The following is a 25,804-nucleotide window of genomic DNA, read 5'->3' as shown; positions in this document are numbered from 1 at the left end:
AATCTCTGCTTTTAAACCTCTAGAAAATTCATACCGCTGTTCTCAATGACACGCACACCGGCCACACAGCCTAATATTCCAAAAGTATGCATGGAATAAAAACTTAATTACTTTATGAATGCACCTGGATGTGGTGACATTTTCCATGGCCACATACGTCTAAGCGAAAGTCGTTGTCATTTTTTTCCATTCAATAGAATGAAAAAAAAAATAATAATAATAATAACAAAAACAATGCTTATCACTTTTTATCTGCCTGTCTGTGGTGGCCCCCCTTTTCAGCTTTATTTCTGTTTGTGAATATACTTTCAACGCCAGCATTAATGGCCCCTAGACTTTTATCAATTTAATACCGCGTTGCTCAATTGCAGCGATACACCCCACAAACCAGTGATTAGCGTACTCTAATTTATACATTTATGGATTTTGTTTATGGTTAGCTACAAAATCAAAATGTCATAATTGCGAGAGGAAATAATTACACTACCAATGAAAACATAAGACAAACAATAATAAATACTGGCTATGCCAACTAAAAGGCAAATACATACTTTCGTAAGGTTGAAAAACTAAACAATTAAGAGCGTGCTAAGTTCGCCGGTGCCGAACCTTGGGAACCCACCACCATGGGTTCCCAAGCCAAATCGGACAAAAATTGTGCCTTCCAGGGGCTCAAGAAGTCAAATTGGGAGATCGGTTTATATGAGAGCTATATCGGATTATAGACCGATTTGGACCGTACATGGAACAGTTGTTGGAAGTCATAACAGAACACCGCATGCAAAATTCCAGCCAAATCGGACAAAAATTTTGGCTTCCAGAGGTTCAAGAAGTCACATCCTGAGATCAGTATATATGGGAGCTATATCAGGTTATAGACTGATTTGGAACGTATTTGCCACAGTTGTTGAGAGTCGTAACAGAACACCGCATGCAAAATTTCAGCCAAATCGGACAAAAATTGCGGCTTCCAGGAGCTCAAGAAGTTAAATCGGGAGTTCGGTTTTTATAGAAGCCATATCAGGTTATAGACCGATTCGGACCGAACTTGGCACAGTAGTGGAATTTATAACAGAACACTATGTGCAAAAATTAAGCCAAATCGGACAAAAATTGTGCCTTCCAGGGCCGAAGAAGTCAAATTGGGAGATCGGTTTATATGTGAGCTATATCGGATTATAGACCGATTTGGACCGTACATGGAACAGTTGTTGAAAGTCATAACGAAACACTACATACAAAATTTCAGCCAAATCGGACAAAAATTGCGGTTTCCAGGGGCTCAAGAAGTCAAATCCGAAGATCGGTTTAAATGGGAGCTATATCAGGTTATAGACTAATTTGGACCGTACTTGGCACAGATGTTGTAAGTCATAACAGAACACCGCATGCAAAATTCCAGCCAAATCGGACAAAAATTTTGGCTTCCAGAGGTTCAAGAAGTCACATCCTGAGATCGGTATATATGGGAGCTATATCAGGTTATAGACTGATTTGGACCGTACTTGGCACAGATGTTGTAAGTCATAACAGAACACCGCAAGCTCAATTTCCGCCAACTCGTTAAAAAAATTGCGGCTTCCAGAGGCTCAAGAAGTCAAATCAGGAGATCGGTTTATATGGGACCTATATCAGGTTATAGACCAATTTGAACCGTACCAGACACAGTTGTTGAAAATCCTCACAGAACACTATATGAAAATTTTCAGTCAAATCGAACAAAAATTGCGGCTTGCAGGGGCTCAAGAAGTCAAATCAGGAGATCGGTTTAAATGGGAGCTATATCAGGTCATATACGGATTCGGACCGTACTCAGCACATTTGCTTAAGGTTAAAAGAGAACACCGCATGCAAACTTTCAGCCAAATCGGACAAAAATTGCGGCTTTCAGGGGCTCAAGAAGTCAATCGGTAGTCAAATCGGGTTTATAGGGAAGCTATATCTAAATCTGAACCGATATGGCCCATTTGCAATCCCCAACGACCTACATCAATAGTAGATTAGGTTATGTTAGGTTGAAAAGGTTGAGGAGCTTCAAACCATTTAAGTCACCTGGACCTGATGGGATATTTCCGGCGTTACTACAGAAAGAGGCAGACTATCTGGCGCCTCGTCTGGCCAAAATTTTCACAGCGTGCCTAGGACTTTCATATACTCTGAAAGCCGGGCAGGAGGCAAGGGTGGTGTTTATACCTAAGCACGGCAAGGCAAGTTATGCGACACTAAAGGCCTACAGACCCATCAGCCTTACGGCCTTTCTACTCAAAACCATGGAACGTATTGTGGAAACCATGATAAAGAGTATGACATCCAACGAACTGTTCAAATTCAAACAGCATGCCTATGTCGAGGGAAGGTCGGTGGAGACTGCCCTGCACGAGGTTGTGCATAAAATAGAAGAATCGTTCGATGCCAACACTTACACACTGGCCGTATGCATTGACATCGAGGGGGCTTTTAACAATGTGCGAAGCGACACACTGATCCAATCCTTAGACCAGTACCGGGTGGACCCGGTCCTTAGAGACTGGATAAACCATATGCTAAGGAACAGGTGGCTAAATTGTGTGTCCAATGTGCCATACATATAAGGGAGAAAGTGGGACAGGGCACGCCACAGGGGCGCATGTTATCGCCACTCCTTTGGGTGACCACCATAAGTGACCTATTACGGATGATGACTGAGGAGGGATTTGAACCCATCTGCTACGCAGACGATGTTATAATACTTCTAAGAGGTAAGGATCCGAACGAGCTATGCAGAAGGACCGAAAGGGTCTTGCATATGGCATATGACTGGGCTAGACCCAGAGGTCTCAATGTTAACCCAGAGAAGACTGAAATATGCCTGTTCACGAGGAAGACGAAGGTGGGCGGGTTTAACGCACCACGTTTCCTCAATAAGACGATTTCGATATCTGACAAGGTCAAATACTTAGGAGTGATCTTGGATAGGAAACTTAATTGGAAGTGTCACATTCAAAAGCGCACTGAGAAGGCTCACAGATGTTGGGTACTGTGTAGACGGGCCGTAGGTTCGAAATGGGGCCTGAATCTTAGAATACTCCACTGGCTCTACAGGAGCGTGATAAGATCGATACTTACTTACGCCTCAGTAGTTTGGTGGACTGCTATGGAGAAAAAGTGCAACATCAGGACCATACAACAGGTTTAGAGAACATGTTGTCTTGGCATAGGCGGAGCGATGAGTACCACGCCCACTAGGGCACTGGAGACTATTCTAGATATCCGACCCTTGGAAATACAGATTAAATGTGAGACAGCCACTACGGCTATGAGACTTAAGGCGATGGGAGAATGGATTGAGGATGGGAGCAGCTCATACTATCGCGGTATAATCGAGGCGACGATAGGAAACCTGGAAGGAAGTGGTATCCGATCGAATGCCTGAGATGAACCTTGTAGTCGTGTGCGACGCACTGCTGCCATCGGCACAGTCTTGGATTGACGGAACCCTAGTATTGCCATCTGCAAGATCATGTTACATGGATGTATCAAAGCAAGAGCACAGAGTGGGCCTGGGGGTTTACATTCAAAACCCAGGGACTGTCATCTGTTTTAGACTGCCTGACCATAATAGGTCCTGCAAGCGGAGATCCGGGCGATCACGGAATGCGTGAAGTGGTGTGGTGCTAATGCGAGGACGTCGAGTCTGAACATCTTTACGGACAGTAAAATTGCCATAAGGGCAATAACAACCAAGACGGTAAGGTCACGAACAGTCTTGCAGTGTAAGAAGGAGATTAACACCTTCTCTGAGGATGGCAAAATCCGCATAGTTTGGGTGCCAGGCCATAACGGAGTAAGGGGAAATGAAAGGGCAGACGATTTGGCGGTGAGGGCCAGAGGACTGCCGTCTATAAATTTGGTTAACCCGAAACCTTTAGGGTCAAACCGCAAACCGAGTTAAGGAAGTGGGCGACGAATGCGCATGCAACATTGTGGAACAGCGAAACGGTCGGTAGGACGGCGAAAATCATATGGGGGGATCCAGATCGTGAGAAGACGAGCCTATTACTGAAAGGAAGCAAGAAGGAGGTCAGTATAGCTATTGGTATCATAACGGGGCACATAGGACTACGAGCTCACTTATGTAAAATCGGTGCGGCAAGTGATAGCAAATGAAAGGTATTCAAGAGTAGAGTACGAATTTCATAATAAAACTAGGGTCTCCAAGTACCTGGGTGGCCGCCCCAGCCCTAAAACCCCTTAAAAAAGGTTTATTTGACGATCATGACAATATGGGACTTAAATGAAAGGCATTCGGGAGTAGATTACGAATATGGTCACGAAGTAGGAATAGGCTTTATAATTTATTGATTAAGGAAGGGGGCGGACCCTCCACCGTTGCCCAAAAAAACACCACTCAAAATTAAATGTGGACTGATAAGGACAATATGACTATCAAATGAAAAGTAAGCGGGAGTTGATAACGAATCCAGCATACAAATTCATGTCAAAGTATAGGGGGTCACCCCACCCCCACCAAAGTGGCCCAAAACGGGGACACATTAGCCAATCGCGGATATATGGGACTCGGTTTGTTTGTTCCGTATAGACTGAAAAACGGCAGAACTAATTTTCTCTTAATTCTCTCGCATATTGTGTAGGTTGGTCTGGAAGGAAACTTAGGCTACATACTTTTTCGATATCGGAAGGGGGACGGACGCTCCTCCTTAGGCTCAAAACACAACCCAAAATCAACCGCTTTGTCCGATGTTCTCGCTAGGATTCGAACGCCTTCAGCGTCATAGGCTACAATGGCACTAATTCGATATCTGCGTTCAGGACAAAGTGTCCCCACCCTAAAAAGATATTAGAGAGTTAAAGAAGGCGCAACGGAGCGGGCCCGGTTCGGCTAGTTTTTGTAAAAAAAAAAAAAAAAACTTTTAACATAGAACAAAATTTTTTTTCACTGTTTAAAAATTAAATGAAGGGTTGTGAAGGCTTTTATAAAACCGGGTTTTTGGTTCAATAAAAAGTCAAAATGGCAACATTTTCATAAAATTCCAATGGTACATTGTGGTCAGAGAATATTTCATCAAAATTAAGTAGATCTTATTTGCTCACAGTCAATATGAAAATAATCTACCCCTAAAAGAGAAAAGGAAAATTTAATAAAAACTCTGGAACAGAAAAAAAACAACGGCAAATCTTCACTACACAAAAAAAGAACAAAATAATTAAACAAACCAAAAAATAAAAAATCTAGAAAGTGCAGCGGCAAAAATCGCAATATATTGAAAAATGTTCTAATAAAATATTAATGAAGCGGAAAAACATGTAAAAAAAATACAACCTTCACTTTATCCAAAAAAAACAAAATCATTAAAATTTAAAAACGCAAAACATTTCAAAGAGAAGAGAAAAAAAAAACAAATAATTGAAAACGCTTTTATTTAAAAAGTTTAATGCAGCCAACTTAAATTTAAGTAGACTTTGTCTTTTACAATAAAGTCTGTGGAAAGAAAACCCAGCCAAGGGCAAGTCATTGTCCAATGTTCATTTCGTATATAAAACTGGACGAGTATTCGAGTGTTGCAGCTACTGCTGCTCTCAACCATCAACTCGGTGGTAATTCGACTCCATTAACAATGGCAACCCCAGGAGCAGCTGTGGTAGCGACAACAACTTCAACAACAATGACAGCGGCGCTAATTATAACAACAACAAAGACTATGAACAACATGTCAACGCAAACTTGCAGCAGTGATTGCTACATTGAAGCAAGTGAAAATAATGGCAATGATGCTCAAGGCTCGAATATCACAACCCACAGCAAGGATAATGAGATCAACAGCCGCAAGAGCAGCAACAGCAACAGCAGCAGCAGTTGCAGTGTCAATAGCAACAGTAATAATGCCACCAGCGCCAACACCACAACCACCACCAACATATGCATCACCTATTGCAGCAGCAATCACAGTAATGGTGATGCCAACAGCAATGGCAACAGTTCAAGTAACAGCAGCAGCAGCAGCAGTGGCACGAGTAGCAGCAGCAGCACCACCAGCAGCGACAGCCATGCCGATATATTATCCTTGGAACGTTTGTTGCTCTGTGTGCAAGAAGAAACCGATGAAGATGGTTTATCGCCCTTTGAGGATTTTAATGAGGAATTGCAACAACAACAAAGCCATAGGCATCGACATCATAATCCCTACCATCGGCATCATCGACATCAACGGCATCATCATCATCATCATCATCATCACCATCATCAGCAGCATGGGCAACATCATTCCCCGGACAATGAGAGCACCGATGACAATGACAACCACCGTCACAGTAACTCCCTCAATGACAATTGTTCTGCATCGGGCTGTGAGGGATGTGCCGAGTGCTCTACATTTACAGAGTCTGAAAATGAGCAATGCGATGGTGCTGCATCCTCCACTCTGAATGCTGCCGCCGTCTCACCTGCCTCAATGTATGCCACCAATGCCAATGATCTATTGACGCGACGATTTCGCCGCTCATCCATTGGTATGCAAAGGAAATCGGCATTCCGTCAAAGGAAATTAGATTCCTTGGGTACATTGCGACGGAAACGGTAAGTGGGGGTGTTTTGTTGGATGGTTGGGGCGGGGATTTGAAAGTTATAAGAGAAGGCGTAGCCATTGGAAACTAGCAATAAAAGTAAATTCCATTGCTATTGCAAATGACGTATACGCTTCTTTTAATATTTTTTTAAGCTACTTTTGCAAGCTAGAGCACAAGAAAAATAAAATTGAAACTATTTTCAAAAACAAAGGATATAAAAATTTAACTAAATATAAAAAAAAGATGTAAAAAATACAAAAATATCAAAATCTAAAAAACATATTCGGCCAGGCCGAAAATTATGGGTTGCCCAAAAAGTAATTGCGGATTTTTTAAAAGAAAGTAAATCCATTTTTAATAAAACTTAGAATGAACTTTAATCAAATATACTTTTTGTACACTTTTTTTCTAAAGCAAGCGAAAATTAACAGCTGATAACTGACAGAAGAAAGAATGCAATTACAGAGTCACAAGCTGTGAAAAAATTTGTCAACGCCGACTATATGAAAAATCCGCAATTACTTTTTGGGCAACCCAATATATACCCTCCACCATGGATGGACCATGGGTTTTTAGGCCAACAAAGAATAATGATTAAGAATTGTTATGCTATTGGAGCTATATCAAGTTATAGTCCGATTCGGACCATAAATTAATTAAATGTTGAAGACCATAGTAGAAGTCATTGTGTAATACTTCAGTCCATTCGGATAAGAAATGCGCCTTGTAGGGGCTCAAGATGCATAATCGGGAGATTGCTTTATCTGGGAGCTGTATCAGACTATAGATTGATTCAGACCATATTGGACAGGTATGTTGGAGGTCATAGGAGAAGCCCTTGCACAAAATTTCAGCCAAATCGGACGATAATTGCGCCCTCTAGTGGCTAAAGAAGTCAAGATCCCAGATTGGTATATATGGTAGCTATATCAAGTTATAGACCGATTTGAGCAATACTTAGCACAAATGTTGGAAGTAATAACAAAACACTTCATGCAAAAAATCAGCCAAATCGGATAAGAATTGCGCCCTCTAGAGGCCTAAGAAGTCAAGATCCCAGATTGGTATATATGGCAGCTATATCAGATTATAGACCGATTTGAGCAATACTTAGCACAAATATTGGAAGTCATACCAAAACACTTCATGCAAAATTTCAGCCACATCGGACGAGAATTGCGCTCTCTAGAGGCCTAAGAAATCAAGATCCAAGATCGGTATATAAAGCAGCTATATCAGGTTATAGACCGATTCGAACCATACTTAGCACAATTGTTCGAAGTCATAACAAAACACTTAATGGCAAATTTCAGCTAAATTGGATGAGAATTGCGCCCTCTAGAGGCTCCAGTAGTCAAGATCCAAGATCGGTTTATATTGGTGTTATATGAGGTTGTGGGCTCATTTGAACCATACGAAGCCCAGTTGTTGGAAGTCATAATAAAACACTTCATGCAAAATTTCAGCCAAATCGCATAAGAATTGCGCCCTCTAGTGGCTGAAGAAGTCTAGATCCAAGATCGGTATATAAGGTAGCTATATCAGGTCATGCACCGATTTGAACCATACTTATCACAGTTGTTGGAAATCATAACAAACAACTTCATGCAAAATTTCAGCCAAATCGGATAAGAATTGCGCCCTCTAGTGGCTGAAGAAGTCTAAATCCAAGATCGGTATATATGGCAGCTATATCAGGTCATGCACCGATTTGAACCAATCTTAGCACAGTTGTTGGAAATCATAACAAACAACTTCATGCAAAATTTCAGCTACATCGGATGAGAATTGCGCCCTCTAGAGGCTCAAGAAGTCAAGATCCCAGATCGGTTTATATGACAGCTATATCAGATTAAAAACCGATTTGAATCATATTTAGCACAATTTTAGGAAGTCTTAACCAAACACCTCATGCAAAATTTCAGTTAAATCGGATAAGAATAGCGCCCTCTAGTGGCTGAATAAGTCAAGATCCAAGATTGGTTTTTATGGCAGTTATATCAAAACATGAACCGACACGACCCATTAAGAATCCCAACTGACCTACACTGATAAGAAGTATTCGTGCAAAATTTAAAGCGCCTAGCTTTACTCCTTCGAAAATTAAAGTGCTTTTGACAGAGGGACACGGCTAGATCGACTTAGAATGTCATAACGATCAAGAATATATATACTTTATGGGGTCTTAGACGCATATTTCGAGGTGTTACAAACGGAATGATGAAATTAGTATACCCCCATCCTATGGTGGATGGTATAAAAATATTAACCACATTTCTACAAAATCCGGTAAACATGTACCGTTAATGAACCCAAAGCAGCTACAGCGAAATATGGTCCGATCTAGGCCAAACACAACACGGACGTCGAGAGTCCAACGCTGCTTGCTCTTCCAAAATTCAGCAAAATTGGGCAATGAATAGGGCACTTATGGGTGAAGGGCCATAAATTGGGTGATGGGTGTATTGGGAAAGAGGCCTAATACAACTCACCATACTACATTTCATCAAAATCGCGTAATGAAAACTCCCGTTATGGATGAAAGACCATAAATCGGTATATATGGCAGCTATACCCAAATATGATTCCGTCTGAACCATTCTCCGCACAGACGATGTAGGACCTAACACAGCTCACAGTGCGATTTGAAATCGGGTAATAAATGCGGCTTCTATGAGCCTTTGACCATAAATCGGGAGATGGGGGCTATATCAAGACATTGTCAAGTCTGAACCATATTCAATGCGGATATTGAGAATCCTGAGAAAACTAACTGTGCCAAATTTCAGCGAAATCGGGTAATAAATGCGACTATTAAGCGGCTTAGGCCTTAAATCGGTAGATCGATCTATATGAGAGCTATATAAAGATATTATCCGATGTAAACCATATTCAAAACATATGTCGAAGGTCCCAAGACAACCCACTGTTCCAAATTTCAGCGAAATCGGATGATCAATGCGAATTATATGGGTCTTTGAGCTTACGTCGGGAGATGGGGACTATATAAAGACATTGTCTGATTTGGATTATATTCGTACGGCTATTGAGGGTCTTCAGACAATTCACTTCGAGATCGGTCTATATGGGGCTTACATCAGGATATAGACCCATATAGTCCCTATTCGAACTTAATGGATATAGACCCAATAGTAAAATTACCAGGACATTTTCATTTTTAAAGACTAGTAGAGTGATAACCACAGACAGACGGACGGACGGAGAGACGGACGAATAAACAGTCGGACGTACAGACGGACGGACAGATGGACGGACAGACGGACGGACAGACGGACGGATAGAAAGACGGACGGACAGAAAGACGGACGGACAGACGGACTGACAGACGGACGGACATAAAGACGGACAGACGGACGGACGGACAGACGGACGGACAGACGGACGGACAGACAAACGGACAGACGAACGGACAGACGGACGGACAGAAAGACGGGCGGAGAGACGGACGGACATAAAGACGGACGGACGGATGGACAGACGAAGGACAAACGGACGGACGGACAGATAGACAGGGCTAGATCATCATAGAATTTTAAAATGATAACGAATATGTATACTTTGTAGGGTTGGAAATGGATATTTTGATATGTTACAAACGGAATGACAAAATGAATATACGCCCACCCTTGTGCCGTGGGTATAAAAAATAAAAAAAAATATAACAAAACATAAAAATACACATAAAAAATAAAAACCAAATTTAAAAAAAACCAATCTTCTTATATATAAAAATCAATTTGTGTTTGTCTGTTTGTTTGTTCGTATAAACTCAAACGCGGCTGAACCGATCACCTTGACATTTTCACCGATTGTGTAGGTTAGTCCAAAAGGAAACATGTGCTTTATAATTTTTTTAATATGAAGGGGGGGCGGACCCTCCCCCTTATGCGTAAAACACCACTTAAAATCAAAAATGGACCGATCGGGACAATATGGGTATCAAATTAAAGGTATTGAAGAGTAGAATACGAATATGGTATTAAAAACTCCCCTAAACACACATATTGGACGTTCATGTCAATATGGGGCTCGAAAAAAAAGGTATTCGGGAGTAGATTATGAATCTGGGATATAAAATCAAATCGATGTATAGGAGGTCACCCCACCCCCTCAAAAAAAAGCCTCTAATGGCCATATGACCCATTATGGCTATGGGACTCGGTTTGTTTGTTTGTTCCGTAGAATCAAAAACGAATGAACCCATTTTCTTGAAATTTTCACAGATTGTGTAGGTTTGTCTAGAAAGAAACATAGGCTATATAATTTTTTGATATTGGAAAGGGGGCGCACCCTTTCCCATACCCAAAAAACACCGCCCAAAATCATAAGTGGACCGATCGTTACTATATGGGAATCAAATTAAAGGCATTGGAGACTAGAACACGATTATCGTATTAAAATTTGTGTCCAAGTAACCAGCGGGCCGCCTAAACCCCTAAGCTCCTCTAAATAGATATATTCGACGTTCATGTCAATATGGGACTCAAATGAATTGTATTCGGCAGTAGATTACAAATATGGCATAACAAATTAGGTCCAAATAATGGGAAGTCGCTCCACCCCCAAATGGGCATATTAGACCACCATAGCTATATGGGCCTCAAATGAAAGGTATTTGGGAGTAGATTACGTATATGACAATAAAATTTGCATTCAAGTCTAGGTGGCGCTTGACCTTCCAAAAATATGTCAAATAGGTTAATTTACCCATTATGGCAATATGGGACTCAAATGTAAGGTATTGGAGACTAGAAAACGAATTTGATATCCAATTTTGGAGCCAAGTATTTGGGGGTACACCCTATAGCACCCCTTGGGAGTGGAGCAAGAATTTGATACCCATATTTGATTCGAAATGTCTAGGGTACCATTCCTCTCCCTAATTTTCGAAAACACCAGATCTCAGAGATTGATAATGCGATTAGTTCCAAATTTTGTTGCACTCTCAGTCGCCAAAAACAAAACACGGTTTCTGTAGTTGGGGTCAGGTGCCTCGGGGTCCACCCGAAATCCGTCAAATGGGTATATCGACCAATCACGACAATAAAGAGCTCAAACGAAAGGTGCTTGAGAGAACAAAACCTTTGAAGAACCATGTGTTTGGTGAGCTGCTCAACCCCAAAATACCTCCCTATTGTTTAAAAGCTATTTAATTTGGAAATTGACTGATTTTGGAGAAATTGATACTCATTTTCGTGACGAACATCCTGAAGTTCACCCCAACCTCAAACAAAACTTAATTACCAATCATGTCAATATGGAGCTCATATAAAATTTATTTGAAATTAGAGCACGATTAGGGCCAAGTGACTGGGTGGCCACCTTACCCCCCCTTATACACTCTAAAGCGGAAATATTTACCGTCCAAATCGGTCTATAACCTGATGTAGCTCCCATATAAACCGATCTCCCGATTTGACTTCTTGAGCCCCTGGAAGCCACAATTTTCATCCGATTTGGCTAAAATTTTGCACAAAGTGTTCCGTTATGACTTACAACAACTATGCCAAGTACGGTTCAAATCGTTATATAACCTGATGTAGTTCCCATATAAACCGATCTCCCGATTTGACTTCTTGAGCCACAATTTTTGTCCGATTTGCCAGAAATTTTGCGTATAGAGTTATTTTATGACTTCCAACAACTATGTCGAGTACCGTCCAAATCGGTCTATAAACTGATGTAGCTCCCATATAAACCGATCTCCCGATTTGACTTCTTGAGCCCCTAGAAGCCACAATTTTCATCCGATTTGGCTGAAATTTTGCATGTAGTGTCCTGTTATGACTTCAAACAACTGTGTCAAGTTCGGTCCAAATCAGTCTAAAACCTGATGTAGCTCCTATATAAACCGATTTCCCGATTTGGCTTCTTGAGCCCCTGTAAGCCACAATTTTCGTCCGATTTGGCTGAAATTGAGCATGTAGTGTTTTGTTATGACTTTCAACAACTGTGCCAAGTACGGTCAAAATCGGTCTATAGCCTGATATAGCTCCCATATAAAGCGGTCTCCTGATTTGCCTACTTGAGCCCCTGGAAGCCTCAATTTTTGTCCGATTTGTCTGAAATTGAGCATGTAGAGTTTTGTTATGATTTTCAACAACTGTGTCAAGTTCGGTCCAAATCGGTCTAAAACCTAATATAGCTCCCATATAAACCGATCTTCTTGAGCCCCTGGAAGCCGGAATTTTTGTCCGATTTGGCTGAAATTGAGCATGTAGTGTTTTGTTATGATTTTCAACAACTGTGTCAAGTTCGGTCCAAATCGGTCTAAAACCTAATATAGCTCCAATATAAACCGATCTCCTTGAGCCCCTGGAAGCCGGAATTTTTGTCCGATTTGGCTGAAATTTTGCATGAAGTGTTCTGTTATGACTTGAAACAACTATGCCAAGTACGGTCCAAATCGGTCTATAACCATATAAAGCTCCCATATTTTACCAGAATCCTTGGTGGTGGGTTCCCAAGATTCCGAGATGCCGAACTTAGCACGCTTTTACTGTTCTGTTGAATCACATTAAAGATTAAAAAAGTGTTAAGGCCTTATTATATGATTTTTGGAGAAACAAAAACTTTAAACAACACAAACTACTTTTTGTTTGTTAACGTTGTTCATTTAACTATGAAGGGATATCAGATTTTTCCCATAAAAGCGCATAAACGACCACAACCCAGCATTTTCGTTTTTTTAATCGTTTTAAATATTCACGAATCCAAATAAACTCTTGCAATGTGCATCGATTGAAAATGTAAAACATTCTCTGTTGTTGTCAGCGAACCTTGGCTCAAAGGAAAAAAATTGTCAATCAGCACAAATCGGTCGAAATTTTGAAAATGAGTTTTTTCCGATTTTTTTTTTTTTCAAATTGGGTCCAATGGAAATATTAGTGGATTTTTTCAAAAAAGTCTGAGAGTAGTCGTTACAGATTTAAAAGTGGTTTTTACAGCTCACCATTTCAAATGTCAACAAAAGGTATTATATACTCGTATTCCTGGCAGAAACATCAGAAAATTTTTCAGCGGTGGTTATCCCCTTCTAATGCTGACGACATTTGTGAGGTACTTTGATATGTAAAAACTTCTCCCCAAAGAGGTGTCGCTCTACGGCACACCGTTCGAACTCGGCTCTAAAAAGGAGGTCCCTTATCATTGAGCTAAAAATTGAATCGGACAGCACTCATTGATTTAGGAGAAGTTTGCCCCAGTTCCTCCATGGAATGTTCATGGGCAAATTTGCAATGTAGATGTGTATACCACCTCTAAATAATGATGTTGAAGTTGATTTTCTTTACTTCCCTTTTTGGTAGCTATGCTCTACTGTAAAATGAGGCTTTATGGTTTATATCTGACTGCATTTTTATCATGGCCACACATACAGCGATGGTCTGTCTGTTTTGTTTTTTTCCATCGAAAAAATGATTTTTTAAAAGCTGTCGAAACTATAGACATTTATTGATGAATTCAATGAATGTCCTTAATATGGGAATAAACGTCATCGAAACCACATGTTTTTACTCTTGCAAGGGTATGAAGTGAATTGGATTTTGTTTATACTTGTGTAACAGTTTTTTTGTCGATTAAATTTATACGCCCGTTTAAAGCAGCAAAACAAAAGCGGATATACAGAGGAACTCATTATGGAAATAAAGAATCTCAAAAAAAAAAAATCACAGCTCAAATTTTCTTTTCCGAGTTAATGAGGAATAAACTGCATTGCGGTTAAGCAAATGAAACCTTAAATAAAATCTAAAATAAGAACGAGAAAAGCAAACACAGGAATTCAAACTACAACAACAGTTTTTTTATTAAGACTTGAGAAACAAAATTTGCTGGCGAAAAGTCTTAGTAGGGTAATTTTTATCTTGTTTTATCTTGTCCGAAGACTTGTAGGAAAAATAATTTTGATGGCTCCTATAGTAGTTCAGGTGATTTCGCACTACTCCTCATAAATCGAATAAATTGGGACTTCTATTGAACAATGCAAATGCAAATTTGGCCCATGAACACTCCACTAAGGAACAGGGGCAAACTTCTCACATATCAATGAGTGCAGTACGATTCAAGTTTTTAAGCTCTATGATAAGGGGCCTCCTTTTTTTTATAAACGAGTCCGAACAGCGAGCCGCAATGCGACACCTCTTTGGAGAGAAGTTTTACATGGCAAAGTACCTCACAAATGTCGCCAGCATTAGGAGGGGAAAACCACCGGTGAAAATTTTTTTTGATGGTCTCGCCAGGATTCGAACCCAGGCGTTCAGCATCATAGGCGGACATGCTAACCTCTGCGCTACGGTGGCCTTACATTGAACACTCTGGCAAAAAGGGATGAATTTAATGATCACAGAAATCATAGAAAAGGTCTAGTGCGAAATCACCTGAATGCTATAAGGAGTAGTTCTGGTGAGCAGCAGTTCAAGTGAGGAGTAGTTAAGACGAGTAGTAGTTCAGGTGATTTCGCATTAGACGTTTTCTATAATTTTTTTGAAATCATTAAATCCATCCCAATTTATTTGATTTATGAATTATTTTTTTATTTTTTTTTTTTTGTATTTAATCGCTTAAATGTCTTTTTGTTGGAATACATTTTTTCCCACTATACAATTTGATTTAAATTTTTCTCTTTTATTATCTTTTACAGAAGACCTGGCCCTGCCATAAGTAGTCGAAGACCCATACGCATTGTGCCCGATTGGACGGAAAATGCTATCCAAGGTGAACACTACTGGAAGCCAACATCGGCATCGGGCGATTTGTGTTGTCTCAATGAGGAGTGTATTGTAAGTATGATGATAAACAATATGAAAATATTTAATAATAATAAAAGAACGTCCAAAAACTAAGCTATCTTCGAATTGGGGGAAAAAAGAATTCATATATAATTGTTCTGAAAATCGTAACATAAACAAGTAAGAAAAGGCGTTTAGTTCGGCCAAGCCGAACCTTGGACACCCACCACCTCGGGTAAATATGTAAACCACCTATCGTCACAATCCGGTGAAAAATACATAATTCATGCCTCCATAGCAGCTAAATTGAAATATGGTACGATTTGAACCAAATTGAGTGATTTGTTAAGAGCTTGATAACTTTTTTTTTAAAAAAAACGCATAAAATTTGCAAAATCTCATCGGTTCTTTATTTGAAACGTTAGATTGGTCCATGACATTTACTTTTTGAAGATAATTTCATTTAAATGTTGACCGCGGCTGCGTCTTAGGTGGTCCATTCGGAAAGTCCAATTTTGGGCAACTTTTTCGAGCATTTCGGCCGGAATAGCCTGAATTTCTTCGGAAATGTTGTCTTCCAAAGCTGGAATAGTTGCTGGCTTATTTCTGTAGACTTTAGACTTGACGTAGCCCCACAAAAAATAGTCTAAAGGCGTCAAATCGCATGATCTTGGTGGCCAACTTACCGGTCCATTTCTTGAGATGAATTGTTCTCCGAAGTTTTCCCTCAAAATGGCCATAGAATCGCGAGCTGTGTGGCATGTAGCGCCATTTTGTTGAAACCACATGTCAACCAAGTTCAGTTCTTCCATTTTTGGCAACAAAAAGTTTGTTAGCATCGAACGATAACGATCGCCATTCACCGTAACGTTGCGTCCAACAGCATCTTTGAAAAAATACGGTCCAATGATTCCACCAGCGTACAAACCACACCAAACAGTGCATTTTTCGGGATGCATGGGCAGTTCTTGAACGGCTTCTGGTTGCTCTTCACTCCAAATGCGGCAATTTTGCTTATTTACGTAGCCATTCAACCAGAAATGAGCCTCATCGCTGAACAAAATTTGTCGATAAAAAAGCGGATTTTCTGCCAACTTTTCTAGGGCCCATTCACTGAAAATTCGACGTTGTGGCAGATCGTTCGGCTTCAGTTCTTGCACAAGCTGTATTTTATACGGTTTTACACCAAGATCTTTGCGTAAAATCTTCCATGTGGTCGAATAACACAAACCTGCTGCGAACGGCGACGAATCGACATTTCACGGTCTTCAGCAACACTCTCAGAAACAGACGCAATATTCTCTTCTGTACGCACTGTACGCATTCGTGTGGTTGGTTTAATGTCCAATAAAGTAAACTGAGTGCGAAACTTGGTCACAATCGCATTAATTGTTTGCTCACTTGGTCGATTATGTAGACCATAAATCGGACGTAAAGCGCGAAACACATTTCGAACCGAACACTGATTTTGGTAATAAAATTCAATGATTTGCAAGCGTTGCTCGTTAGTAAGTCTATTCATGATGAAATGTCAAAGCATACTGAGCATCTTTCTCTTTGACACCATGTCTGAAATCCCACGTGATCTGTCAAATACTAATGCATGAAAATCCTAACCTCAAAAAAATCACCCTTTACAAGTCATCGTTCAATTTTGTAAAACAAAATATTGGTCTTTTTGGTAGCTATATCCAAATATGGACCTATCGGAACCATATACGAAACGGAGGTCGAAAAGCCTAACACAAGTCACTATCCCGAAATTCGGCGAAATCGCACAATAAATGCCCCTTTTATGAACCCAAGACTACAAATCGAGAGTTCCGTCTATATGGCAACTATATCCAAATCTGGACCGATATAGGCCAAATTGCAAGAAGATGTCGAAGATCCCAACACAACTCACTGTCCCAAATTTTGGCGAAATCGAACAAAAAATGCGCCTTTTATGGGTCCTAGACCTTAAATCGAGAGATCGGTCTATATGACAGCTATATCTAAATCTAAACCGATCTAGGCCAAATTAAAGAAGGCTGTCGAAGGCCCTTACACAACTCACTGTCCAAAATTTCAGCAACATTGGACAATAAATGCGCCTCTTAAGGGCCCAAAATCTTAAATCGGGAGATCGGTCTATATGGCAGCTATGTCCAAATCTTGACCGATCTGGGCCAAATTGCAGAAAGATGTCGAAGGGCTTAACACAACTCACTGTCCCAAATTTCGGCAACATCGGACAATAAATGCGCGTTTTATGGGCCCAAAACCTTAAATCGAGAGATCGGTCTATATGGCCGCTATATCCAAATCTGGACCGATCGGGTAACAAGATCTTAAATCGGCGGATCTATTTATATGGGGCTATATCAATATATATTCTGATATAGCCCAACTTAACCTGCTTATGGACAAAAAAAAGAGTCTGTGCAAAGTTTCAGCTCAATATCTCTGTTTTTGAAGATTGTAGCGTAATTTCAACATACAAGCGGGCAGACGGACGGACATGGCTAGATCCTCTTAGATTTTTACGACGATCTTCTTATATACTTTATAGGGTCAGAAATGGATATTTCGATGTGTTGCAAACGGAATGACAAAATGAATATACCCCCATCCTTGGGTGATGGGTATAAAAACAAAACAAGTAAAAACGTGCTAAGTTCGGCCGAGCCTAAACTTTTATACCCTCAACCATGGATAGCATTTCAAGTCAAGTTCTTTGCCCGGTATCTCTTTATAGGCAAACAAAGAATAATGGATAACAATTGCTATGCTATCGGAGCTATATCAAGTTATGGACCTGTTCGGGCTACACATGACTTGGATGATGGAGACCATATCAGGAGTCATTGTGCAAAATTAGAGGGTAGCGGTTTATATGGGATCTATAGCAGATTATGGACCGATTCAGACCATAAAAGGAATCGTTGTACAAAATTTCAGCCGAAGCAGTTAAGAACTGCTACTTCTAGAGGCTCAAGAAGTGCACTCGAGAAATCGGTTTATATGGGAGCTATATCAGTTATAGAACCGATTCAGGCCATATTTTAGCCAAATCGGATAAGAAATGCTCCCTCCAGAGGCTCGAGAAATCAATTCGGGAGACCGTGTTATATGGGGGCTATATAAGGTCATAGCCCAGTTAAGACCATACCTAAACGCTACCTTTCGAAGGAGTAAAGCTAGGTACATGAAATTTTGCACTTTTTTGTTGGCGCAAGTCGGTTGGGATTGTAAATGGCCTAAATGGATCCATGTTTTGGTATAGCTGCCATGTAAACCTATATCGGATCTTGACTTCTTGAGCCTCCAGAGGGCTCAATTCTTATCCAATTCAGCTGAAATTTTACACCAAGTGTTTTATTTTGACAATAACTGTGCTAAATTTGGCTCAGATTGGTTCATAACCTGATATAGCTCCCATATAAATCGATATCGTATCCTTACCTTGAGCCGCTAGAGGGTGCAATTACTATTCGACTTGGCTGAAATTTTTCATAAAGTGGTTTGGTTTGACCATCAACAACTGTGGCAAGTATGGCTCAAATCAGTTCATAGCCTGATATAGCTCCCATATAAACCTATCTCGGATCTTCATTTCTTGAGCCTAAAGAGGGCGCAATTACTATTTGACTTGGCTGAAATGTTTCATTAATTATTTTGGTTTGATCATCAACAACTGGAGCAAGTATGGCTCAAATCAGTTCATAGCCTGATATAGCTCCCATATAAACTGATCTCGGATCTTGATTTCTTGAGCCTTCAGAGGGCGCAATTACTATTCGACTTGGCTGAAAATTTTCATGAATTGTTTTGGTTCGATCATCAACAACTGTGACAAGTACGGCTCCGATTGGTTATTGACTTCTTGAGACGCTAGAGGGCGCAATTACTATTCGACTTGGCTGACATTTTTCATGAAATGTTTTGGTTTGACCATCAACAACTGTAATAAGTATGACTCAACCGATAGAGGGCGCCGTTTTTTCCGATTTAGCTGAAATTTTGCATGAAGTGGTTTGTTATGACTTCCAACAACTGTGCTAAGAATGGTCCAAACCGTTCCAAAACTTGATATAACTCCCATATAAACCGATCTCCGAACTTGACTTTTTGAGCCTCTAGGGGGCGCAATTACTATTCGACTTGGCTGAAATTTTGCATAAAGAGTTTTGGTTTGGCCGTCAACAACTGAGGCATGCATGGTTCAAATCGGTTCGCAACCTGATATAGCTCCTATATAAACCGATCTCGGATCTTGACTTCGTGCGCCGCTAGAGGGCGCAATTATTATCCGATTTGGCTGAAATTTTGCATGAAGAGTTTTAGTTTGACCCACAACAACTGAGCCATGTATGGTTCAAACCGGTTCACTACCTGATATAGCTCCTATATAAACCGATCTCGCATCTTGGCTTCGTGCGCCGCTAGAGGGCGCAATTATTATCCGACAAATACATACCAGGAACCTGATGTAAATGCCTTAAGTTTGTGATTATGATTTCTTTACGATATCTCTCGGTTATTCAAATTAAATAAGTGGTTGGTTTCCCCACAATCCTTACATAAATTTTTAACCCATCAATTATTCAATTCTGTAGTTTTTTTTTTTGCATTTTATTATAAAAGCAACCGCAAATTAAAAATTCCAATTTAAGTAACAAAAAGGAATAGTTAATGCTATCAACTATGCTAAGGTGATAATGACATACTTATCAGTTATTCATAAACCGCATAACTTTTGACATTATTCCCTTCCAAAACATGTATTTAATGAAATTATCTCTTCACATCAAATCTTAACGACTCTTATAAGAAGAAAAAAATCAAAGGAGAAAAAGATGAAAATAAGATTCACAGGAAAATTTACAATAAGTGAGAAAATGTTTCCCATAGAAAAAAATTTTACCAAAATTTTATTGAAAAAAAAAAATTTTGACATTATTTTCTATAAAAAACAAAATTTTAAGGACTCTTACAAAAAGAAAATACCAAAGGAGCAAAATATGAAAATTAGATTTGCAGGTATCGGAATAATGGAAAATAAGGCTTTCTTCTCTCTTGCTGCGATAAGGAGAGGACTTATTGAGCCCTGTTTCAAAACAAAAGAGTACTCTACAACGTACTCAATAGTCTTTGGGTATGTAGGGCACCTTAATCAATTTGACAAAGGTATTGATGAAGATACATGGTGTATCAGAAATCATGATCCATTAACCAGTCAAAGTGTTTTGAATAATAAAACAAACTTGCTGAACTTTTATAAATTCTTTGCCATGATACTCATTGAATAGAAAGCATTGAATAGGATCTCGAGATAACAGATGTTCGAAAAATGTCGGAAAGGATTTGCAGGAAAATTTACAATAAAGGACAAAATTTTCCATAGAAAAAAATTTTTAACAATTCTTTTTTGAAAAAAAAAAATGTTTACATTATTTTCTATAAAAATAAAATTTTGACAAAATTTTTAATACAATTAAAATTTGGACAAAATTTTATATATTGCCTTCATTTAAAGCGATTTTGCAAATTTTATTTACTTTTAATTGGTGTTAGCACCTCATATTGATAACCACTAGGCTGTGAATAAACTACATCTCTTCACCATGCTTAAAAAATGCTTCATTTTAAAATTCTTTTTTTTTTAAGAAGCCAACAGTTTTTAGTTCATGGTATCGTCATGGACCAAAAATTTTCAATGTGAATTTGAAAGCAAAGACTGCTTAATCAATATTTTCCCCATGCTGGTGGTTGCCCAGCTTTGGAATATGAAAATAGTAGTAAAAGACTGTAATGAAAATCGCTTTTTTATACCAACCACCATAGGCTGGGGGTATACTAATCTAGTCATTGCGTTCGTAACACCTCGAAATGTTCCTCTAAGACCCCATAAAAATTATCTATTATTGATCGTCTCGATGTTCTGAGTCGATCTAGCCATGTTCGCCCGTCCGTCAGTCGAAATCACGATAGAGGTCGAACGCGTAAAGCTAGCCAGTTGAAATTTTGTACAGATACTTAATATTGATGTAGATCGTTGGAGATTGAAAATGGACCATACGGGTTCAGATTTACATATGGCTTCCATATAAATCGATCTCCCGATTTGTCTTCTTGAGCCTCTAGAAGCCGCAATTTTTATCCCATTTGGCTCAAATTTTCCACATGGTGTTCTGTTATGACTTCCAACAACTGTGCCAAGTGCAGTCCAAATCGATGTATAACCTGACATAGCTCCCATATAAACCGATCTCCCGATTTGATTTCTTGAGCCCCTGGAAGCCGCAACTTTCGTCTGATTTGGCTGAAATTTTGCATATAGTGTTCTGCTATGACCTCCAGCAACTGTGCCAAGTACAGCCCAAATCGGTATATAATCTGATATAGCTCCCATATAAGCCGATCTCCCGAATTTACTTCTTGAGCACCTGGAAGCCGCAATTTTTATCCAATTTGGCTGAAATTTTGCATGTCGTGTTCTGTTATGACTTCCAACAACTGCGCTAAGTACAGTCAAAATCGGTCTATAATCTGATACAGCTCCCATATAAACCGATCTCCCGATTTGAGTTCTTGAGCCCCTAGAAGCCTCAACTTTCGTCTGATTTGGCTGAAATTTTGCATGTAGTGTTCTGTTATGACTTCCAACAACTGCGCTGAGTACAGTCAAAATCGGTCTATAATCTGATACAGCTCCCATAAAAACCGATCTCCCGATTTGAGTTCTTGAGCCCCTGGAAGCCTCAACTTTCGTCTGATTTGGCTGAAATTTTGCATGTAGTGTTCTGCTATGACTTCCAACAACTGTGCCAAGTACAGTCCAAATCGGTCTATAACCTGATATAGCTCCCATAAAAACCGATCACCCGATTTTACTTCTCGGAGCCGCAACTTTCGTTGCGGCGATTTGGCTAAAATTTTTCATGTAGTATTCTGTTATGACTTTCAATGACTGTGCCATGTACGGTCCAAATTGGTCTATAACCTAATATAACTCCCATATAAACCGATCTCCCGATTTGACTTCTTGAGCCCTTACAATCCGCAATTTTTGTCCGATTTAGTTGAAATTTTGCACGTGGTGTTCTGTTACGACTTCTTCCGATTTGAACCAAGTATAGTCCAAACCCGTCTAAAACCTGGTATAGCTCCCATATTGACTTCTTGAGCCCCGATTTGACTTTTTGAGCCCCTGGAAGCCGCAATTTTTATCCGATTTGGCTGACATTTTGCATGTGATGATCCGTCACGACTTCCAACAACTGTACCAAATACGGTCCGAATCAGTGTATAACTTGATATAGCTCCTATATAAACCGATCTCCCGATTTGATTTCTTGAGCCCCTACAAGCTGCAATTTTTGTCCGATTTGGCTGAAATTGATCATGTAATGTTTTGTTAAGACCCTTAAGAACTGTGCCTAGTACGGTCCAAATCGGTCTGCAACCTGATGTAGCTCCCATATAAACCGATCTCCCGATTCGACTTTTCAGTCCTTCCAAGCCGCAATTTTTGTCCGATTTGGCTTAAATTTTGCATGCGGTGTTTTGTTACGCCTTCCAACAACGATACCAAATGCGGTCCAAATCAGTCTATAACCGGATATAGCTCCCATGTAAACCGGTTTCTCGATCATCCTTGTTCGGTTCCTAGAAGCTTTAATGTTTGCTGTTTTGACAGAAGTTTGCCCTACCTTAATTTATTTTATATAAATTTTTAGCAGAATCCATGGCGGTGGGTTCCCAAGATTCGGGTCAGCCGAACTTAACACGCTTTTACTTGTTTGTTTCTTTCTTAAACCCTCCTTAGTCGCCTCTGGAGTATGAGACAACAAAATAAATATGTGAATCACTTAAGTTGAAACTATTTTCACGTTGTTGAATGTGCGACGCTACAGCACCATTGATGGCGCTATACACCACCATAGAGTACGGTGGAATGTGAAATTCACATATTGGTATGAATTTAGATTTTTTTTTTTATTATTATTTCACAAATTCCATGCAAATGTAAAAATAATGGAGATCATCAAACTACTCATCCCACACACACCCGTTCGTTCATGCTCACACACACGCACACAGTTAGTCAGTCATTGTATGACGATAAAAAAATGAAGATGATGGGGCAGATGACGACTCTACAGTGACGATAATGATGAAAATAATGAGCAAGATGATAACAATCGTGATGATGAAAGGAATCATCATAAATGTGAATGGATAAAAAAGTGTAAACGACCACAATCCTACGAGTTCTACAATGGGTAGTAATAAAATAAATAATAACACCCTGTAAAAATATGGAATGATGATATTACACCGAAGAGGCATGCCTTAAGTTTTATACGAATGTCGATTGTGTGCGTATGTATGTGTGTGTGTGTGCGTTATATGATATGATGATGTGACAAGGTATTACAGAATGGCATGGTGGATGATGCCAGTGAAAGAAAACCTCATCTGCCAATGAATGAAAAAGAAAACAAAATCCTGGTTAAATATTATATGGCATCTCAAGGGAGGAAGGATGTTGAAATTAATGAATACGAATGAGGATATGGAATATAAAACATAAAAATAAAATAATTAATAAGGCTGCGTTTACATTGAAATTTGAATGATCTGGATTTAACTAAATGCAAAAACAAATCCTGTCCGTTTACACTGCGCTTTTGGGGATTTAAGTGACATACCCAATGTACATGCGTATGCAAGAATGTGCATATCACACACAACCATACACAATTCTTGAAAAAAGTAGCATATTTTAGTACTTTTATCGATTATTCAGCCATGAAATCAGTCTTTTTTGGGATTTTAAAATAAATCCTGTAGCAATGGGATTTTTTTTTGGTATGGTCACACCTGCAAAAAAATGAAGGATTTAGAACTTAACTCTCGAAAAGACCATAAATCCGGATTTAGGGGCCAATGTAAACGTACTTTAAAACTAAGAAAAATTAAAACCAGTAAGAAAGGGCAAAAGTCAGGCGGTGCCGACTGTATAATACCCTACACCTACCCTATAAGTACAATGTGGGAGCTATATCCAATTCTGAACTAATTTTGATGGCTATCGGCGGATATTGTGGTAGTTGTCAAGGAAGGCGTTGTACAAAGTTTTGGCAAGATTGGTCAATAAATGCGCTTGCAGTGGCTCTAGAAGTGAAAATCGGGCGATACATATATATGACACCTATATCTAAATCTGAACCGATTTCTATGAAATTCACCAGTAATGTCGAGAGTCATTAGAAAATCCTTCCTGCCAACTTTCGAGAGAATCGGTTAACAAATGAGCACTTTATTGCAATATTTCTCAAAATCGGACGAACATATATATGAGAGCTATATCTTAATCCGAACCGATTTGGAGCAAACTTTTCAGATATTATGGTAGTTGTCAAGGAAAGCGTTGTACAAAGTTTTGGCAAAATTGGCTTGCAGTGGATTTCGAAGTGAAAATCGGGCGATACATATATATGACACCTATATCTAAATCTGAACCGATTTCTATGAAGTTCACCAGCAATGTCGAGAGCCATAAGAAAATCCCTCATGCCAAATGGAATGAGAATCGGTTAACAAATGAGCACTTTATTGCAATATTTCTCAAAATCGGACGAACACATATATGAGAGCTATATCTTAATCCGAACCGATTTGGAGCAAACTTTTCAGATATTATGGTAGTTGTCAAGGAAAGCGTTGTACAAAGTTTTGGCAAAATTGGCTTGCAGTGGATTTCGAAGTGAAAATCGGGCGATACATATATGACACCTATATCTAAATCTGAACCGATTTCTATGAAGTTCACCAGCAATGTCGAGAGCCATAAAAAAAACCCTCATGCCAAATGGAATGAGAATCGGTTAACAAATGAGCACTTTATTGCAATATTTCTCAAAATCGGACGAACATATATATGAGAGCTATATCTTAATCCGAACCGATTTGGAGCAAACTTTTCACCAGCAATGTCGAGAGCCATAAGAAAATCCCTCATGCCAAATTTCGAGAGAATCGGTTAACAAATGAGCACTTTATTGCAATATTTCTCAAAATCGGACGAACATATATATGAGAGCTATATCTAAATCTGAACCGACTTGGAGCAAACTTCTCAGATATTATGGTAGTTGTCAAATAAAGCGTTGTATAAAGTTTTGGCAAGATTGATCAAAAAATGTGATTGCAGTGGCTCTTGCATTGAAAATCGGTCGATACATATATATGGCAGCTATATCTAAATCTGAACCGATTTCTATGATATTCACCAGTAATGTCTAAAATTATAAGCAAATCCCTCCTGCCAACCTACGAGATAATCGGTTAACAAATGAGCACTTTATTGCAATATTTCTCAAAGTCGGACGAACATATATATGGGAGCTATATCCAAATCTGAACCGATTTCAAGCAAACTTGTCAGATATTGTGGTAGTCGTTGAGGAAAGCGTTGTGCGAAATTTTGGCAAGATGGGTCA

At 39.4% G+C, this 25,804-nt stretch overlaps 1 protein-coding gene across 1 annotated transcript in view; it reads left to right on the top strand.

The window, feature by feature from the left end:
• Positions 1-5,218: 5,218 nt before the first annotated feature.
• The window catches only part of LOC106092427 (eye-specific diacylglycerol kinase), a 92,503-nt gene continuing 71,917 nt past the window's right edge, over positions 5,219-25,804 (top strand). Inside the window, exons 1-2 of the mRNA XM_059366881.1 lie at positions 5,219-6,574; positions 15,224-15,362. Of these exons, the coding sequence (XP_059222864.1) occupies positions 5,520-6,574; positions 15,224-15,362 (1,194 nt within the window). The 5' untranslated portion in view covers positions 5,219-5,519. The remainder of the gene's footprint in view (positions 6,575-15,223; positions 15,363-25,804) is intronic.

This window comes from Stomoxys calcitrans, chromosome 4 (assembly GCF_963082655.1).
Source record: "Stomoxys calcitrans chromosome 4, idStoCalc2.1, whole genome shotgun sequence".
Classification (NCBI taxonomy): Eukaryota; Metazoa; Arthropoda; class Insecta; order Diptera; family Muscidae; genus Stomoxys; species Stomoxys calcitrans.
The sequence above is the reverse complement of the archived record's forward strand: the minus strand, read 5'-3'. Positions and strand labels throughout refer to the sequence as shown.